The sequence below is a fragment of the Natator depressus genome, chromosome 4 (genome assembly GCF_965152275.1).
Source record: "Natator depressus isolate rNatDep1 chromosome 4, rNatDep2.hap1, whole genome shotgun sequence".
Classification (NCBI taxonomy): Eukaryota; Metazoa; Chordata; order Testudines; family Cheloniidae; genus Natator; species Natator depressus.
The window spans coordinates 78,683,097-78,700,779 of NC_134237.1; the positions used below are offsets into that span (position 1 = coordinate 78,683,097).

Below are 17,683 nucleotides of genomic sequence, written 5' to 3' on the forward strand. Positions count from 1 at the left end.
AAAGATAGGAAATAAAGGATAGGAATAAATGGTTAGTTTTCAGAATGGAGAGAGGTAAATAGTGATGTCCGCCAGGGCCTGTAGTGGGACCGGTACTGTTCAACATATTCATAAATGATCCAGGAAAAGGGGTAAGCAAGGAGGTGGCAAAATTTGCAGATGATGCAAAACTACTCAAGATAGTTAAGTCCGAAGCAGACTGTGAAGAGTTACAAAGGAATCTCACAAAACTGGGTGACTGGGCAACAAAATGGCAGATGAAATTGTGTTGGTAACTGCACCAACTATACATACAAAATGATGGGGTCTAAATTAGCTGTTACCACTTGAGAGAGATCTTGGAGTCATTGTGGATAGTTCTCAGAAAACATCCACTCAGCTTTTTTTGACTGCCAGTGCACAGTAACAGAATGTTAGGAACCATTAAGAAAGGAATAGATAACAGGACAGAAAATATCATATTGCCTATATATAAATCCATGGTATGCCCACATCTTGAATACTATGTGCAGATCTGGTTGCTCCATCTCAAAAAAGATATATTGTAATTGGAAAAGGTACAAAGAAAGGCAACTACAATGATTAGAGGTATGAAACAGCTTCCATATGAGGAGAGATTAAAAAGACTGGGACTTTTCAGCTTGGAAAAGAGATTACTATGGGGGGATATGATAGAGGTCTATAAAGTCTTGACTGGTGTGGAGAAAGTAAATAAGGAAGTGCTATTTACTCCTTCACATAACACACGAACTGGGGGTCACCCAATGAAATTAATAGGCAGCAGGTTTAAAACAAGCAAAAGGAAGTGCTGCTTCAAACAATGCACAGTCAGCCTGTGAAACTCTTTGCCAGGGGATGTTGTGAAGGCCAAAACTATGACAGGGGTCAAAAAAGAACTATATAAGTTCATGGAGGATAGGTACATCAATGGCTATCAGCCAGGATGGGCAGAGTTGCAACTCCATGCTCTGAGTGTCTCTAGCCTCCATTCACCAGAAGCTGGGAGTGGGTGAAAGGGAATGGATCTCCTGATTGCCTGTTCTAACAGTTCATTCCTCTGAAGCCCTTGGCATTGGCCACTGTCGGAACACAGGATACTGGGCTAGATGGACCATTGGTCTGACCCAGTATGGCTGTTCTTATGGGAGAGTTGAACCAGGACTGCAGGTGTTTTTAAGATTCAGTCTTAAACCATTCTTATAATGGTTTTGTTTGTGGACCAATTGTTTCTAAACCAAACCTGTGCTCTAGTTGCTAGGAGAATCGAACTGCATGAAAAGTTTGGCTTCCTAAAATGAAACTGGGTTTGAGTTACAAAAGAACAACAAAAAGCTTTACCAAAAGTAAAGCATTCTAAATTTGTCATAGCCTTATAATTCCATCCTCTGCCTCAAAAACCAAAACAAACTTCCTTTGGCTCAAACTGTAAGAAATAATAATAATAATAATAAAAGGATGGGGTGTGGGGAGTAGAGGGGAGAATGGGACAATGTGTACTTTTTTGTGATAAAGGTGTGTGTCAAACCAAATTTATAGTATGATAGTAAAAGTTACAGTGGACTCTTCATTAAGTGCTTCATAATAAAGTGAGCTGAACTAAAAGCTGAAATGAGCATGGTCAACACAGTTGTGGGAATTCTACTATTGTATCCCATTATCTTTTCTCATCAAGGTCACTTTATGATGCAACCTCCAATCCTATTGATACGTAGACAGTAAATCCCCAAATCCTTCCTTTTCTTAAAATATAACCGTATTCTGTAAAGCTTCTGGTCTTTCAGCTGGAAAACCAGTACTCATTTTGTTCCAAATGAAATAAAAGTATAATACTGGAAGGCTTTACTCAACCTTAGCTATGGAAGACACTGTCTCTTTCTGATGTGACACAGATGTAACCAATTACGGTTCTAGTCTGTTTCATTGTGCCTTGTTAGAAATAGTGGTTCCTATAAAACCTTTTGTTAACCAGTCTAAAAAAAAGCGTTACTGCCTCCTCCCAAAACAATGCATATACATATATATATATATACATACACAAAATAGATAAAATCCATCCAAAGAGAATTCACACTGAGGGGTCTCTCTCTAACACACACCATATGGGAATCTCCGCAGGGAAACGTTCAGAGTTGCAGTTTGGCTAGAAGTGATTGTCATTGTTTAGTCATCAAATAAAAAATGAACATGCCTACAGACATTGATTAGGGATAACCATTGAACACTTTAATTTTTTTATGTGGAATGAAGCTTGAAAAGGAGAAAGGAATGAGGGAAGCAAAGACGTAAGCAATGCACAGAAAGGAAAGGAAGTCAGTGATGAGTGAGATGTGAAGATGTAGACTCTCAAAATGTAATCCTACCAGGGCTTTGATGGTGTAATGTCATCCTACATAGTTCCTCAGGCCTTCTATTGTGGGTCTAGGTACAAGGTTCAAGGCTTCTGCATCTTGAGAAGAACATTTTTTCACATTCCAGTCATGTCTACGCTAACAATTTTTACCTGTTAGCAGTGGATGCAGCTTCACTGATGCTCTAACCAATGAAAGGGCTAATACATTCAGGACACATGTTTGTTCCTACCGCTGTGACATGAAACCCTAGGATTTATGATGGTAAAATTGTTTGTGCCCTGCCTACGCTCGCAGCTGCACCTGCCACTAATAAAGAATTTTAAAAAACAACACTAGTGTAGACTCTATTTGGGCTTGATCAGACTTGCACTGAAGTCAGTGGCTACTGGATCAGGCCCCTTTGACACTAGATAAGTCCCATTTCCTCTCTGAGATGGGGAAAGGGTGTGAATTGTTTCAGTAAAATCTCATTGGTGAATACATGCCCCCTTCCTAGGGTGACCAGATGCCCTGATTTTATAGGGACAGTCCTGATTTTTGGATCTTTTTCTTATATAGGCTCCTATTACCCCCAACCCCCACCCTGATTTTTCACATTTGCTGTCTCGTCACCCTGCTTCCCCCCACCCCCCTTTTTTTTGATAGGCTGGTATAGTCATCTTGCTTTGACTGCTGATACATACACAATATACTGACTTCACTATTCTTCAGTAAGAAGTCTTACCTTGGTGTACTTATGGCCCCCCATCACTGCAGCATGAATTGTGAGCTTCTGAGAAATTTTAATTTTGTGAGCTGCATGCACTCACTCTTACAATTTAGACATTTCTTCTAAGATTTAATAGTCTTACTTCAGCTGCCACTCATGCTTCCAAGGGTAAATGTCCATCAGAATAGGATTACCTGTATGGTACACCATGGGAAGTTATTTTCTGTTCTCTGAATTTTCTGTGTTGACACTGCGGAGGAAGGATGATTTTATGATTAAAGCAGAGGACTGGTACTTTGGAAATCAAGGTTGAAACTGTAGGTCCTCCCACTTACAAGAGTCAAGTAGGAGAGTAGATTTTTCAAGCTGTTGTCTGCTGCTATTGTTTAATTACTGGAGAGTTTGAGGATAGCATTACAGTAGATTTCTCAATCGAATGTCTAGGCTAGGCAAATTTGGGGAATAATTTATCTAACTTTTGAGTTAATATAGTCAGGATATCCTTGGAAAGTCATTCAAGAGCTTGAGGTTATTTTTCCATGTCGTTTGGCAACTTTTCTTCTCCTTTCCTCCTGCTAGCCCTCTATAGCAATCCCTCGCTTCTAATTATGAACAAGAGGACAGGTCCAGAATTTTTCAAGAAAAACCCCATTGCTTTAATTGCATTACTTTAATTTGTTTTTAGGTTAACAAAGCCTTTGTCATTCGCGGATTGTGTTGGGGATGAACTACCATGGGGATGGGAAGCTGCATATGATCCTCAGATTGGTGTCTACTATATCGATCACATAAACAGTAAGTGTTTTTGGTTTGTTTTATGGATTATATAAGAAAGCTTAGCTGCATTAGACTTTCTTCTCCTAAAGGAGGAGTAAGAGTGGGGAAGGATTTTTTTTGAGACCTGTAACTCGTAGAAAGCCTGTTCAGTGCCTTGCTTAAAAAAACAGGTCCCTCCCTCACCCCAAAAACGCAAACACACTTTCCTGTGAGTATATATTTTTTCTGAGAGTGAAACTGGCTCAGAACTAATCAAAAGGCTCAGTCTTCTAAGAACTGCTGTGGAAGAAGTATACTGCTCAGAAGTGTACAGTAAGTAGAGAAGGCTTAGTGTTCTTAAATAAGCATTTGCTATAGGACTCAAATAATTGCCAATCGGAGGCATAAGGTTAGGACATTTTGAGTCTTTTGAACATTCAGTAATTCACAGTAACAGAGGCAATCTTAGAAGAATGAAATATCAGCTTCAATCTAATGGTAGATAGAACCAGTGAAGATTAGCTGGTATTGGGTAGGAGTGCTTACTTGGTATAATTTCCAAATGAGGACTGGCAAACGTACTGTAGTTTTAAGAACAGCATTCTTTTAGAATAGATTCTGCGCTGCAAATTATTTCATCTACAGTAATTCAGAAAAATAAAGCCAGTGGAACAAATTAATCCTTCGTGTGACTCCACTGGCTGCAATAGCCTTACAGTAGGGACCTATGTTGGTATAATAGGACAGTTATCCCTGTCCCTTACGTTTTCAGAGTTGCATTGGGTTTTGTGTCTAGATCCTAAACAACTCTTAGAAAATTTAGGACTCTAATGTATATTAGATTTGTGTAGGTAAATATTTTCCCCTAAGCATTTTTGTCTTCTGTGCTTTTCCATTCCTATCTGTTAAATACTGAATGATGCCTTTAGCATTTTCACAAAAAGGCTCCTTAGCATCTAAAATGTGCATATTGTGCTGTTTTAAAAGTCTCGTGTGTAACCGAGTAAAAGAGAGCAGAAATTTCTCACTTGTCTTTTATTATGGTTTGAATATTTCTAAATTAATATGTTTCTATAGAAGTAGGGAAGTATTTTACCAAATCTGCTCTAGAAGCAAGGAAGGAAAAAATTATGCTTCTAAAACTAGAGCAACACTGTCAGAGCAAATTTGTCTTTTTCTCATTCATTTCTCTCTCTATCAGACTTTTGGCTTTGGTTGTTCATGTAATTAAAAAAATCAGAATATGGAATTGTCATAAATATAAAGGGAAGGGTAAACACCTTTTAAATCCCTCCTGGCCAGGGGAAAAACCCTTTCACCTGTAAAGGGTTAAGAAGCTAAGATAACCTCGCTAGCACCTGACCAAAATGGCCAATGAGGAGACAAGATACTTTCAAAGCTGGGGGGGGAGCAAAGGGTCCTCTCTGTCTGTGTGATGCTTTTGCCGGGACCAGATGAGGAATGCAGGTCAGAACTCTTGTAAAGAGTTAGTAAGCAATCTAGTTAGATATGCGTTAGATTCTGTTTTGTTTAAATGGCTGATAAAATAAGTTGTGCTGAATGGAAAGTATATTCCTGTTTTTTGTCTTTTTGTAAATTAAGGTGTTGCCTAGAGGGGTTCTCTATGTTTTGAATGTGATTACCCTGTAAGGTGTTTACCATCCTGATTTTACAGAAGTTTTTCTTTTAATTTTTCTTTAATTAAAATTCTCTTTTAAGATCCTGATTGCTTTTTCATTGTTAAGATCCAAGGGTTTGTGTCTGTGTTCACCTATGCAAATTGTTGAGGAATTTTTATCAAGCCTTCCCCAGGAAAGGGGGTGTAGTGCTTGGGGGGATATTTTTGGGGGAAAACGTTTCCAAGTGGGCACTTCCCCTGTTGTTTTTGTTAGACACTTTGGTGGTGGCAGCATAAGGTCCAGGGACAAAAGGTAAAACAGTTTGTACCTTGGGAAGTTTTAACCTAAGCTGGTAAAAATAAGCGTAGGGGGTCTTTCACACAGGTCCCCACATCTGTACCCTAGAGTTCAGAGTGGGGAAGGAACCTTGACAGGAATTGTTAATGATTTTTAAAAAAAACAGTGCCACTGAATCTGAATTAAATATACTTTGAGGGAATGCAAAATATTACTACTACAAATCCCATTATACAGCCCAGTGTACAGACTTGTGGTGCATGTCAGGAATTTCAGTTTGAATGCTGACACATGCTTATAAACTTGGATTTTCAAAAATGACTCATGAGATTTTGAGTGCTTTAGGTTTCTGGGTGCCTAATTTTCAAAAAGCTTGAATACCACCACTCTGAAAATCATGCCCCTTTAAGGTGTTTCAAGTTGGACACCAACTAACAATTGAGGCATTCAGAATTACTAGACACTATTTAAAAATCTTGACCTTTTTTAAAAAAAAAAGTTGTTTTCTTTTTATAATCTCTTTCTATACATGGATATGTTCTGTACATGTTGTCTATAAGTGTTACTTTGCACTTCCATGGGAACTTAGATGTGCATGGTTTTGCTTTAAAATTGTCACTGTAAGGCTTCCTGAGACAAGAATATTCCCACTTGCCAATTATAATTGGTTATGGAAGAATTGTGTGTGCCTCAGCTGTGTACATGTTTATACTTTCCTGTGACTGCAACAGAATAGAAGTATTTTTAGCTAACTTCCCTTTTTTGTAAGTGTGTTTGCTGGATGGTAATGGAATGCAGATAGGTTTGTTGGGTTTTTGTTTAGTTAAACTTTTTTTTTTTTTTAACCTATTGTTTGGGAGTGAGAGAGCTGACATGTACAGCTCTGTTGTATTAATCTATGTTGCCTTGTTGCAATTTTTCAGTGAAATTTATCAACTTCTATTTTATTTTGGAGGGCAATAGATGTTAGCTATGTGGCATGTATGAGGTGGTGTTCTGAAGAGAGAACTCTTTGTCTGAGTCGCTGGGAGGCAAGCAGCCTGTGATAAGGGTCAGAGGCAGGTCATTTGTCTAACATGCCAAACGTTGAGATTATAGCTTTAATTCACCTGACTGGAATGAATGTGTTACTCTGATGCTTTTGAAATAAACATCAGTATGGGGTGGTTAATTGCAAAAAGTACCAGCATCTTTCTAAAAAGCAATGTTTGCTCTTGTTTGCTACATCATTGACCGCATGTTGGGCTGTACTGCCCAGAGTAGAATTCTTGAGTCTGTCTTAGAATGGTGGATAAACTAGAACTACAGGGAAGGTTATTGTCTGTTCTTTCATCCGTAGTAGTCATGGATTTTGTCGTCTTCATTCTCCGAGTGTCATATAAGAAAAGAAATACATTTTATGAATTCCGGGGGGGGGGGGTATCAGACACCGGCTAGTTGGGAGTACAATTTGTCTCTGGCTAATAAGTGTGATAAACTGGGGGATAAGGACCCACCAGTGACAATACCATAGGGCAATGTCTTGGTAAAATTCCAAGGGGAATGAGGAAAGTCACTGGGATTCCTACCAAGCTGCTGGCTGTGGATTTTGTTTTGAAGTTCCACTTTAAATACTGGCCACTGAGTAGGAGGTGTCTGTTAAATGTGAATCCCCCAGCAGCTGAGAGAAGGCGCAATCTCGCCTATCCTGTCCCCTCTTGCTTCCTGCATTCTGCAGGCAGGAGGGAGTTGTCCACTGTTCTATTCCCACTGATTTCAGTGGAAACAGTGCTAGGTCAGTGTTGAACACTTATTAAAAAAATGTCATGGGATTTTCAGAAAAACCGTTTAAATGCTACAAAAATCGATGGCTTAGACCAGGAGTGGCTGGCCTGAGAAGAAGCCAGATTTTACCAATCTGCATTGCCAAAGAGCCACAGTAATACATCGGCAGCCCCCTACCAGCTCCTTCCCCTCCCCCGCTCCCAGTGCCTCCCGGCAGCCCGGCCAGTCAGCGCCTCCCGCTCCCTCCCTGCACCTCGCGATCAGCTGTTTCATGGCGTGCAGGAAGCTCGGGGGGTGGGGGGAGAGGAGCGAGGCACTGCAGGCTCAGGGGAGGGGGCGGGAAGGGGTGGAGTGGGGGCAGGGCCTGTGGCAGATTGGAAAGTTGACGCCTGTAGCTCCAGCCCCAGAGTCAGTGCCTCTACAAGGAGCCTCATATTAACTTCTGAAGAGTCACAGGTTGGCCACCCTGGCTGAGACTGTTGTCTGCCCTGCTCCATAAATCTACTAGCTAGGAAGTATTGGGAAGCAGGAAATATTCCATAGCAGTGGTGGGCAACCTGCGGGCCGCCCGTGGGCTGCCGGTTGCCCACCACTGCTCCTGCTTTTAGATAGTAACAGTTTTCGCCAAAGTGTATGTGGGGTGTGTGTTTTTTGTTTTTAATTGAAATTATTATTGAAATGGGTGAGATCGGGTTGGGAATATGTCATACAGTGTTTTTCGTGTGTGTGTGTGTGTGTGTGTGTTTTGTGTGTGTTTTGTTTGCACACCCCTGACTGATGCACACAATGTTTTAAAATTTACAAAATTCTGCATATTTTATTTGTTAAAATAACACAATATAACATTCCAGTTTAAATTATTTTGGTAATTTTATTTCAAAATATCTGTTAGCAAGTATGTCTGTGTAATAATACAGACCAAAAAAAAGATTCTGGGTTTTTTTTTTGTTTTTTTTTTTTGGACAAATAGATTCCTTACTGGGCATGTTAATACAGAACTTTGAGTAATTCATTTAATTTACAACACAGAACTGTATTTCCTGTACCCGTCAGAAGCAATGCAAAGGCTTGTGAGTGTCAGGAGTAATGGAGGAGCTGAGGGAGAGGGAAGGAGCCTGTATGAACCTGGAGGGTTGCTGAGTGTGGGTAGAGAAAGTATGGAACAGGTTTTTTTTGCGGGGGAGAGGTAGGATTGTTGGGGAGCCTTCCCAGTGCAGACCCTGGCTGATCCCAAGCCTCTCCCATTCAGTCAGGCACATCTTCCCCGTCCCCCACCCCGCATCCCAGTGGGTCACTGCAACCTCCTCCTCCATCCCCATGTGTCCCTGCAGCCCCCCTTGCCTGTTCCCATGTGGCCATGCACCCCACTCCCATTCAGCCTCTGGCTCAATGCTGTCACCCCACTAGCTTCTGAGCCCACGTCGCAGTCTGTGCCCACAACTAGCCATTCTGAACCCCAGTCTGTGACCCTCCCAGCAGCCCCATGTGCCCACTCTGTCCTAACCTGGCTCCACGGGCAGGTGCTGTGATGAGCTTCTACTCTTGGGGGAATTCTGTGCCATTGCGCACACGCAGAATTTTTTTCCCCACAGAAAATAAATTCTGCCCCAGAAGTTCTGCAGGTCCATCTTTTGCCAACCAGAGGCCACTGTGGCACCAGAACAGCCTGCTGCATTAATGCTGTTGGCTGTTCTGGCACCACAGTGGTCTCTTGTGGGAGAAAGGCAGAACTGCAGCACTTCTGGGGCAGAATGTATTTTCTGTGGAAAAAAATAAAATTCTGCGGGACACATGAATTCTGTGCATGCACAGTGGTGCAGAATTCCCCCAGGAGTAGAATAAAATGGATTTCACCCCAAATTATCTAAAAAATCATTGAGTCTGTTTTGAATGCTCAAAACCCCTCAAACATGTGTTAGATTAGGAAACCAGTTAAATCCCAGGAATATGATCAACACCAGGGAACTGGCTAAATTGCCTTGGGTTTTCTGGGGCCACTGTGAATAGTGGGCTGTGAAGAGACTCTGGAGTCGAGCAACTTCTGCCTTGCCTTCACGCTACCTGGAACCTCCCTTTATTCCATCTCCTGCGCTCCCTAAATAATCCACTTCCCCTGCTGGGAATTTGACTGTACCCCTGGGTCAGGAGCTAGCAGGGGGGAAAGAGTTTGCAAGAGGAAGTCAGGCTGGTACTGTAAAACAAGCAGTGTCGGACTGGGCACTGTTTGATGGGACAGGACTATGGGAAAGGTAGGGAGGTTGGAATAGCTTTGTATGTTGAATTTTGGGAGAGCAGGGATTGGGGAATGGGAAGTGGGGAGCTTGATTAGGAGAGGCTGAGGAATATATTCTGTGTTGCTCTGAGGATCAAATCTCTATTATCTAGCCCCAGTGGTAATCCAGTCCTTAATGTTGCTCCCACTTTGCCCAATCTGTTTATAGATAGAAACTTTAATCTTTTAAACTGTCTCTATGCTTTTCATGGTTTAAATTAGGACATCATGTTTTCTCAGTGCATCTTTGCTTGCATAGTGTAGGTTATTTGCTGTGTTCAGAATTTGATAGCTGTTTTCCCCCCAAAGTGTCTTTTACTTTCAAATAGATGTGGAGTGTTTCATCCACCTTTTATTTTCTTCCTTTCCCATTTATAGTTTCCAACTCTTCCCTAATTCTCTAAAAACTAGAGCTGGGTAGAGAGAGGCATTCCATTTCATGGAGGATTTTGATACTTTGAAAATTTTTTGTTTCTTTTCAATTTGGAAATAAAACAAAAGTTCAGAATTTTCCACAATAGGGGATGGAGCCCAGGCCCTGAGGGGCAGTCCACCTGGAGAGCTGCCATGGACCCCTGGAAGCCTAGACTCCCTAGTAGCCCTCCAGGAACTATCCCTGGTTTCTGGAAAAAATTTGTCAAAATCAAAGTCTCCAAAATCTTTAGATTTTGACAAATAACCTTGTCCTGTACATTCATGTGTGTGATTAAGTGATTGTAGCTAGACTGTCTATGCCATATGCAAAGCTAAAGATTATCTACTATATTTTCTTCTACCTTTTGGCTTTGAAATATATGCTTACCATCTCAGTGTTTGTGTGTGGTTGATTGTAATAGTGAGCATTACTGAATTAAAGAAAGGAAACCCTGTTTTAAGAAGAAAAAAAAAGCCTTACTATTTTTTTTTAATCTGGAAAAGTAATAACAAATATTTTAAAGCAATTTAAAAAATCCCTTCCACTCTGAGCTTGGAGAAGAGCAAATATTTGATGTATAAATAATTGCTGTAATATGCAATACCACAAGCCTGGGACAGCTTCACAACACAAGAGAGGTGGATACCAGGCAGAGTTGTTAGTTTATCGCTTACAAGTTGAATGGAAAGCAGTCCATTGTACATGCTTAGAGTATTGTGTAATATAAGTTCCAATCCACTGTATGTCTTCCTCTTCTCTCAGAATTCCCTACACAGATTTGTTACACCCCTACATGCCAAAAAGTATTTCTATCTAAGTCACTTTTTTGTCTCCTACTCTGGAAGCATGGAACGTGCACCGCATGGGTTGCTTTCAGTCTCAATTCATCGATAGGGAATAAGAGAATAAAAAGAGTAAGGCAGAAGGGAGATAGAGAGGAAGAAGACAGACAAGGATGGTGCCCCTACTCCTGATCCCTTGCACTCTGAATGTAAAACTCAGTGGAGGTGCTCATTCCATCCCCCCTGCTGCCTCCTTCATGTAGTTTCGGTCCCTGGTGGTTTGGCTAAACTGCTCGACAGCAGTAACTCAATCTGCAATGTCATGGCAACAGGATCTCCACTCCTGTCACATTTTTGCAGGCCTTAACACCAGCTTATGCCTGTGACTGGTTTGCCCACTGTATGGAGCCTTGCTGATAGGATCACTTTTCTCTCTCCACCAGCCTGGTGCTAATGCATCCACTTCAGGGAAAGGGTATTGGGGGACAGAGGCAGGAATCTTGGAAAGTGAAAAAATACACACATCCTATGATGAGTCTTCAGGTTTTCACATCTTTTGTTTCTGGCAGTCCTAGTGAAAGAATCCTCTGTTGCTTGAAGTGTGTGTTCTTGTTTTGAGACCCCACCAAGGGCTGAATGCTGTAAAGCCTAGTGCTTGAAGTGTCTATAGTGCTTGCCTCTGAACTCGTGTTCCCTAGAGCTCTGTTACCAGATATGGAGAGAGACTGGTGCACCACAAGCTCAGTGACATGATTACAGTTTTGTTCCATCATTCCTAGTAGAAATCTTTGAGTATAAACTTCCTGAGGAAAGGTGTGTGTGTGTGTGTGAGTGTGAGTGAATTATTTTAAGTTTATGGGAAGCTGAAGAAAGTGGCTGGAGGAGAGGAGACTTGTTTTATCTGCAGGTGCCTAACAGAATGAAGAGGACAAAGTGTTCAGAGCATTTTCCCCTTTCTCTGCAATCTAGTGCTCCATGCTGTCCTTATAACTTATAAACTTCCCCATCCATAAAACTGGTGGAATGTGAATTTCTGTGTGTGTGTGACATTTTTATCATTGAGGGATATACTCCACTACTTCATCTTCTGTATTTTAGATAACTTTGAAACCATATTATGTGTTATAACTGTGATTTTGAAGGGCCACAGGGTTTTGTCAAACCCATTGCCTTTGTAACATACTCTGTTTATCTTATTCTTCAGATACCCATTGAGCAAATGTATCAAATGGAAATGAGACACTATTTCTTTTGAATCCTTTATCAGATATGTAGTTGGGAATCTTCTTTTGTGGCTCAAGTTTGAATTGTGCAGTATTTCACAATGTAAATGTTCCTTACAGAAAGCTTTTGGAATGTAAACTATAGCATCCAGTATTTCCTTGTTGCATGTTTTTACTTTTGCTGATCTACCTGAAACTACTGCAGGTGTATTTTTTTTTTAAACTATTCATTAAGGCTTCCATTCAGTTACATGTAATGTTTATTTTGTCAGTTTAGATGATTTGAGAAATACTTGCATGCTATTTTTAAAAAAGATACTATGTATTTTTGTCTGATAAACAAATCTACCAGAAATGTTAATTACAGAATGGGTACACCCTTTTTAAAATTCATACATCAAAATAAATAGTAATTACGGTAACATTTATAAATGAGTATTACAACTACTAGACACCATTAAGGCCAAATTGTTTTATCTTGCAATAGTTGACACCAGTTCTTCTTTGAGTGCTTGCTCATGTAGATTCTTTTCTAGATGTCCGTGTGCCCACATGTGCGGTCATTGGAAATTTTTGCCTTAACAGCCTTCATAGGGCTGGCTGTGGCGTCCCCTTGTGTGCTGTGCTCATGTGTCGGTACATCAGGTGCGGCCGGCCCTACGCTCTCTTGGTTCCTTCTTACCGCCCATGGTGGTTAGTCAGAGTTCCTTTCCTTGCATAGCAAGGGCTAGCGGTTTCGTCTCTACTGACTTAGAGCCCTAGGGCCTTGTAAATAGTTTGTTTGTAGTGGTTAGTGTTAAGTAGTTGTTAAGTGTACTTAGAAGTTAGAGTCCCAGTGTGGACTTCGTCCCAGGCGGGGCATGCCCTGATCTCCCGGGTTTAAGCCCTGAGTGGACTGTAACAGGCCTATACCTGTAAGTGACCCCCATAGCACCTGCCTCAAGTGCTTGGGGAAATCGCACGTGAAGAACAAGTGCCGTATTTGTAAAAACTTTCAGCCCAGAACTGAGAGGGAGCGGGATAGTCATTTCCGGGCTCTGCACATGAAGTCTGCCCTTCATCTGGCTTCCAAGCAGTCCCGCCAAGACTCGCCGAGTATCTCAGCCTCTGTGCGCAGTACACCTCCAGCACTGGGCTCCACCTGGCACCGATCCCTGTCGCTGGTGCCCAAAAAGAAACCAATGAAGCACGACTCCCTGGCAGCAGGCAAGAAGAGCCATATGTCATCGGGCAAGAGACCCAGTTCAGACCGCTCGGCCACTCCGTAGCCACGTGTACGTGTCTCCCTGGTTGGGGCTCTTAGCCCTTTAAAAGGTCCACCACCAACTCCCGGGAGCAGTATGGGACCCAAACCCCTGATGGCACAGACTCCTTCCCAAGCTCCCCTGGAGCCGAGAAAGCAGAGGCCTCCGCCTGCGCCGCCAACACAGCACATGCTGCAGGAAATGGCAAAGGTTCCCCACAAGGGCAAGCCAGCTGCTAAGACCCTTCAGGGGGCAGGAGAGCACCGCCGATTCCCTGAGCCAAGACCGCGCTCTCCATCTCTGTGCCGCAGATCACCAGAGACTCAGCCCAGATCCTCTGGGGCTTGCCCTCGTCACCGGCACCGCAATCGCTGTCTCCACCATCTCGATGCAGATTGCCGAGAGCAGGAGTGGGCAAACTTTTTGGCCTGAGGGCCACATCGGGTTTCCGAAATTGTATGGAGGGCCAGTTAGGGGAGGCCGTGCCTCCCCAAACAGCCAGGCGTGGCCCGGCCCCCACCCCCTATCCGACCCCCCCGCTTCTCACCTCCTGACGGCCCCCCCCCCGGGGCTCCTGCCCCGTCCAACTCCCCTGGACCCCCCTCCCCGACTGCCACCCGCTGCCCCATCCAACCCCCCCTCTCCTTCCTGACTGCCCCCTGGGACCCCTGCCCCCATTCAACCCCCCTATTTCCCGCCCTCTGACCGCCCTGATCCCTATCCACACCCCTGCCCCCTGACCACCACCCTGAACTCCCCTGCCCTCTATCCAACCCCCCCGCTCTCTGTCCCTTTACTGCACTGCCTGGAGCACCAGTGGCTGGTGGCACTACAGCCGCGCCACCCAGAGCACCAGGACAGGCAGCCGCGCCACCCAGCTGAGCTAGACATGCCAGCGCGCAGCACAGAGCACTGGCTCAGGCCACGGCTCTGCAGCTGCACTGCCTGGCAAGAGCTCGCAGCCTCGCTGCCCAGAGCATTGCGCCGGGGGCGCAGTGAGCTGAGGCTGCGGGGTAGGAGGAACAGCAGGGGAGAGGCCAGGGGCTAGCCGGCCAGGCAGGAGGGTCCCCTTTGACCTAGAGGGAGGTGCCGGTCTCCGTACTACCGGCACCGTTTGCCCTGCCACCAGTCATCCTCTTGGCGCAGATCTCAGCCGCCTGTTCCTTGTGGGAATGCTCCCCATCACGTCTCCGGCACTGGGCCCCTCAATACTGGCACCGATCCTCTTGCTCCAGTCTCCAGTGATGACGGTCAGCAGCAGACTCAGGCATCGACTATCCCACCATGGTCACCGGAAGGGGATTCCTCCGGCACAGGAGGGCAGTTCAGTCCCTCACCCAGACTCCACTGGTGTGATTGGGCCCCCAAGGCCATGTCAACATCAACAGCAACGCTTTGGCAGCATGACCAGTGGCCAGTGCAGTGGCCTTATTGGAGCGCATGGGGAGTGCTAGTCATGGTGATGCCCCCTTCACACGGCTCATCTGCCACCACTTTGGAGGAACAGTTGGCGGCACCGACAGCACCAGACTTGGAGCATGAGGCATGCTCGGAGGTCGAGGCAGACGAGACTGCACACACCCTTAAACCTCCCTCCCTCACGGGGGAAGATGCCCCAGGCCTCCCCTGGTGGTACAGTCGTCGTCTTCATCCCCGGGCGAGGCAGTTACCGGACCCTCCAGGGCCAGCCCGCTGGACAATTTTAAAGAACACCAGGCCCTGCTTTGATAGGTGGTTGAGAACTTGGGCCTAGAAGTGGAGGAGATGGCCGAGCAGGTGGACACCTTATTCAACGTCCTCTCAACCTCTACCCCTGTCTATGTTGCACTACCAGTGCACGATGGAGTCCTCAAAATTGCCAGGGCCCTCTGATAAACCCTATCGTCCATCCCTCCCACCTCCAAAGGGGCCGAAAAGAAGTACTTTGTCCCTGCCAAACGATTTGAGTATCTTTATACCCGCCCTCCCCCAGGCTCACTGGTTGTCTCTGCGGCCAATGAAAAAGACAACCACTCCAGCTCAACTCCCAGAAACAAAGAGGGCAAAAGACTGGACTTGTTTGGGAGGAGAATTTATTCAACAGCCAGCCTGCAATTCCGGGTGGCGAACCATCAGGCCTTCCTAGGCAGATACAATTTTAACTTATGGGACTCCCTCTGTAAGTTCAAGGAGTCCTTCCCACACGGTTTAGCCCAAGAATTCAGTACCCCTGGTGGAGCACCATAGCAACTAGGTGCTCCCTCCAAATGGCGTGGGATGTGGCTGACTCGGCAGCTAGGGTGGTCGTGTTGATGGTGGTTATGAGGCGCAGCTCCTGGCTTCAGACTGCCAGCCTCTCCCAAGGGATGCAGATCTCGATCCAGGACCTCCCATTCGATGGGAATAGTATTTTTTCAGAGCAGACTGATGTGAAGCTGCATGGGTTAAAGGACACTCTACTGGACCTTTCGGTAGCCACCCTGCTGCGGCTACTTCTCTGTCCGGACCTACTGTCCCAGAACCACGGCAGTCTGCTGCACCCAAACCCAGCAGCATTGCATTTGACTGCATGGCTGAATGTGGTCGAGCAGGAATGCTTGGTCTGGGTTCAACAGGTCTTGTTTGGTAGCAGAAAGCCCTCTACCAGAGCGACTTACTTAACCAAGTGGAAAAGGTTCACGTGCTGGGCTTCAGAATGACATATCCGGGCTGACCAGGCCTTGCTGCAGATGATCTTGGATTATTTTCTGCACCTCAAGCTCCAGGGCTTGTCCCGGTCATCGATCAGGGTCCATCTGGCTGTTATTTCGGCTTTCCACCCTCTGTTCCAAGGTAGGTCGATCTTCATTCACAACATGACGGCTTGGTTTTTGAAAGGTCTGGAGCATCTCTACCCTCACGTCCAGGACCCTCTCCCTCCCTGGGACTTGAACCTTGTGCTGTCGAGGCTCATGGGGTCTCCCTTTGAACATCTGGCTTGCTGCTCTCTTCTCCTTCTCTCCTGGAAGATCTTGTTCCTGGTTGTGATAACGTCTGCCCACAGGGTGTCTTGAGATCAGGGTGCTTACTTCAGAACTGCCCTGTACGGTATCTTACAAGGATACGGTCCAGCTGCAGCCTCATCCAGTGTTCCTCCCAAGGTAGTTTCCCAGTTTCATACTGGCCAGGACATACACTTACCCATCTTCTTCCAGAAGCCTCATACATTGGAAGACGAATGCAGGCTGCACGCCCTGGACGTCAGGAGGGTACTGGCCTTCTATGTTGACAGGACAAAGCCATTTCGTAAGTCAACATAGCTGGCTGTTGCGGTGGTTGACAGGATGAAAGATCGCCCAGTGTCTGCTCAAAGGATTTCGTCCCGGATCACAGCCTGCATCCGCTACTGCTATGAGCTGGCAAAAGTGCCTTTACCAGCAGTAGTCATGGTGCACTCAACTAGAGTGCAAGTCTCATCAGCGGCCTTCCTGGCTCAGGTGCTGATCCAAGAAATCTGTAGAGCTGGTACCTGGTCGTCTGTCCACACATTTACGTCCCATTATGCACTTACCTGGCAGGCCGGCGACTATGCTGGCTTCAGCAGAGCAGTGCTGCACACCGCAAGACCATGAACTCCGAGCCCACCTCCATCAAAACTACTTGTGAGTCACCTAGAGTGGAATCGACATGAGCAAGCATTCAAAGAAGGAAAAACGGTTACCTACCTTTTTACAGCCGCAGTTCTTTGAGATATGTTGCTCATGTCCATTCTATTACCTGACCTCCTGCCCCTCTGTCGGAGTTTGTCAGCAAGTAGGACCTGAGAGGGCGTAGGGCCGGCGGTGCTTGATATACCTATGCATGAGCACAGCACTCAAGGGGGCGCCACTGCTGATAGATAGATAACTGTTTATTTTTCCTCCTCTGATCTAGATATAAAAGCGGTGCTGTCTGCATTAATATCTTAGAAATAGCAAAAGCTAAGATGTTAATAAAAAGATAAACCCTGAAATGTTGTTGTTTCAAATCCTGATTGTCCTTCTCCATTCTCTCTTTTTTGGATGTGGTGGGTGGGAGAGGAGTTTGATGTGGGTGGGTGAGGTTCTGTGGCATGCAAAGTGCAGGAGGTCAGACTAGATGATCATGATAGTCCCTTCTGGCCTTAAAGTCTGAGTCAATCTGTTTCCAGATGCTCGCGCAACAGTTTCCCCAAGCCTGTTGTTCTAAAATCCTTCTGTTCTGACTGCAATCAGGTTGGAGCTAGTGCCTGAAAATCTTCCTGGGTTTAGTTTG

At 44.9% G+C, this 17,683-nt stretch overlaps 1 protein-coding gene across 2 annotated transcripts in view; it reads left to right on the forward strand.

The window, feature by feature from the left end:
• WWC2 (WW and C2 domain containing 2) overlaps positions 1 to 17,683 on the forward strand; it is a 182,619-nt gene that overhangs the window by 66,655 nt on the left and 98,281 nt on the right. For both annotated transcript variants that reach the window (XM_074951219.1, XM_074951218.1), the window contains exon 2: positions 3,746 to 3,855. In XM_074951219.1, the coding sequence (XP_074807320.1) occupies positions 3,746 to 3,855 (110 nt within the window). The remainder of the gene's footprint in view (positions 1 to 3,745; positions 3,856 to 17,683) is intronic.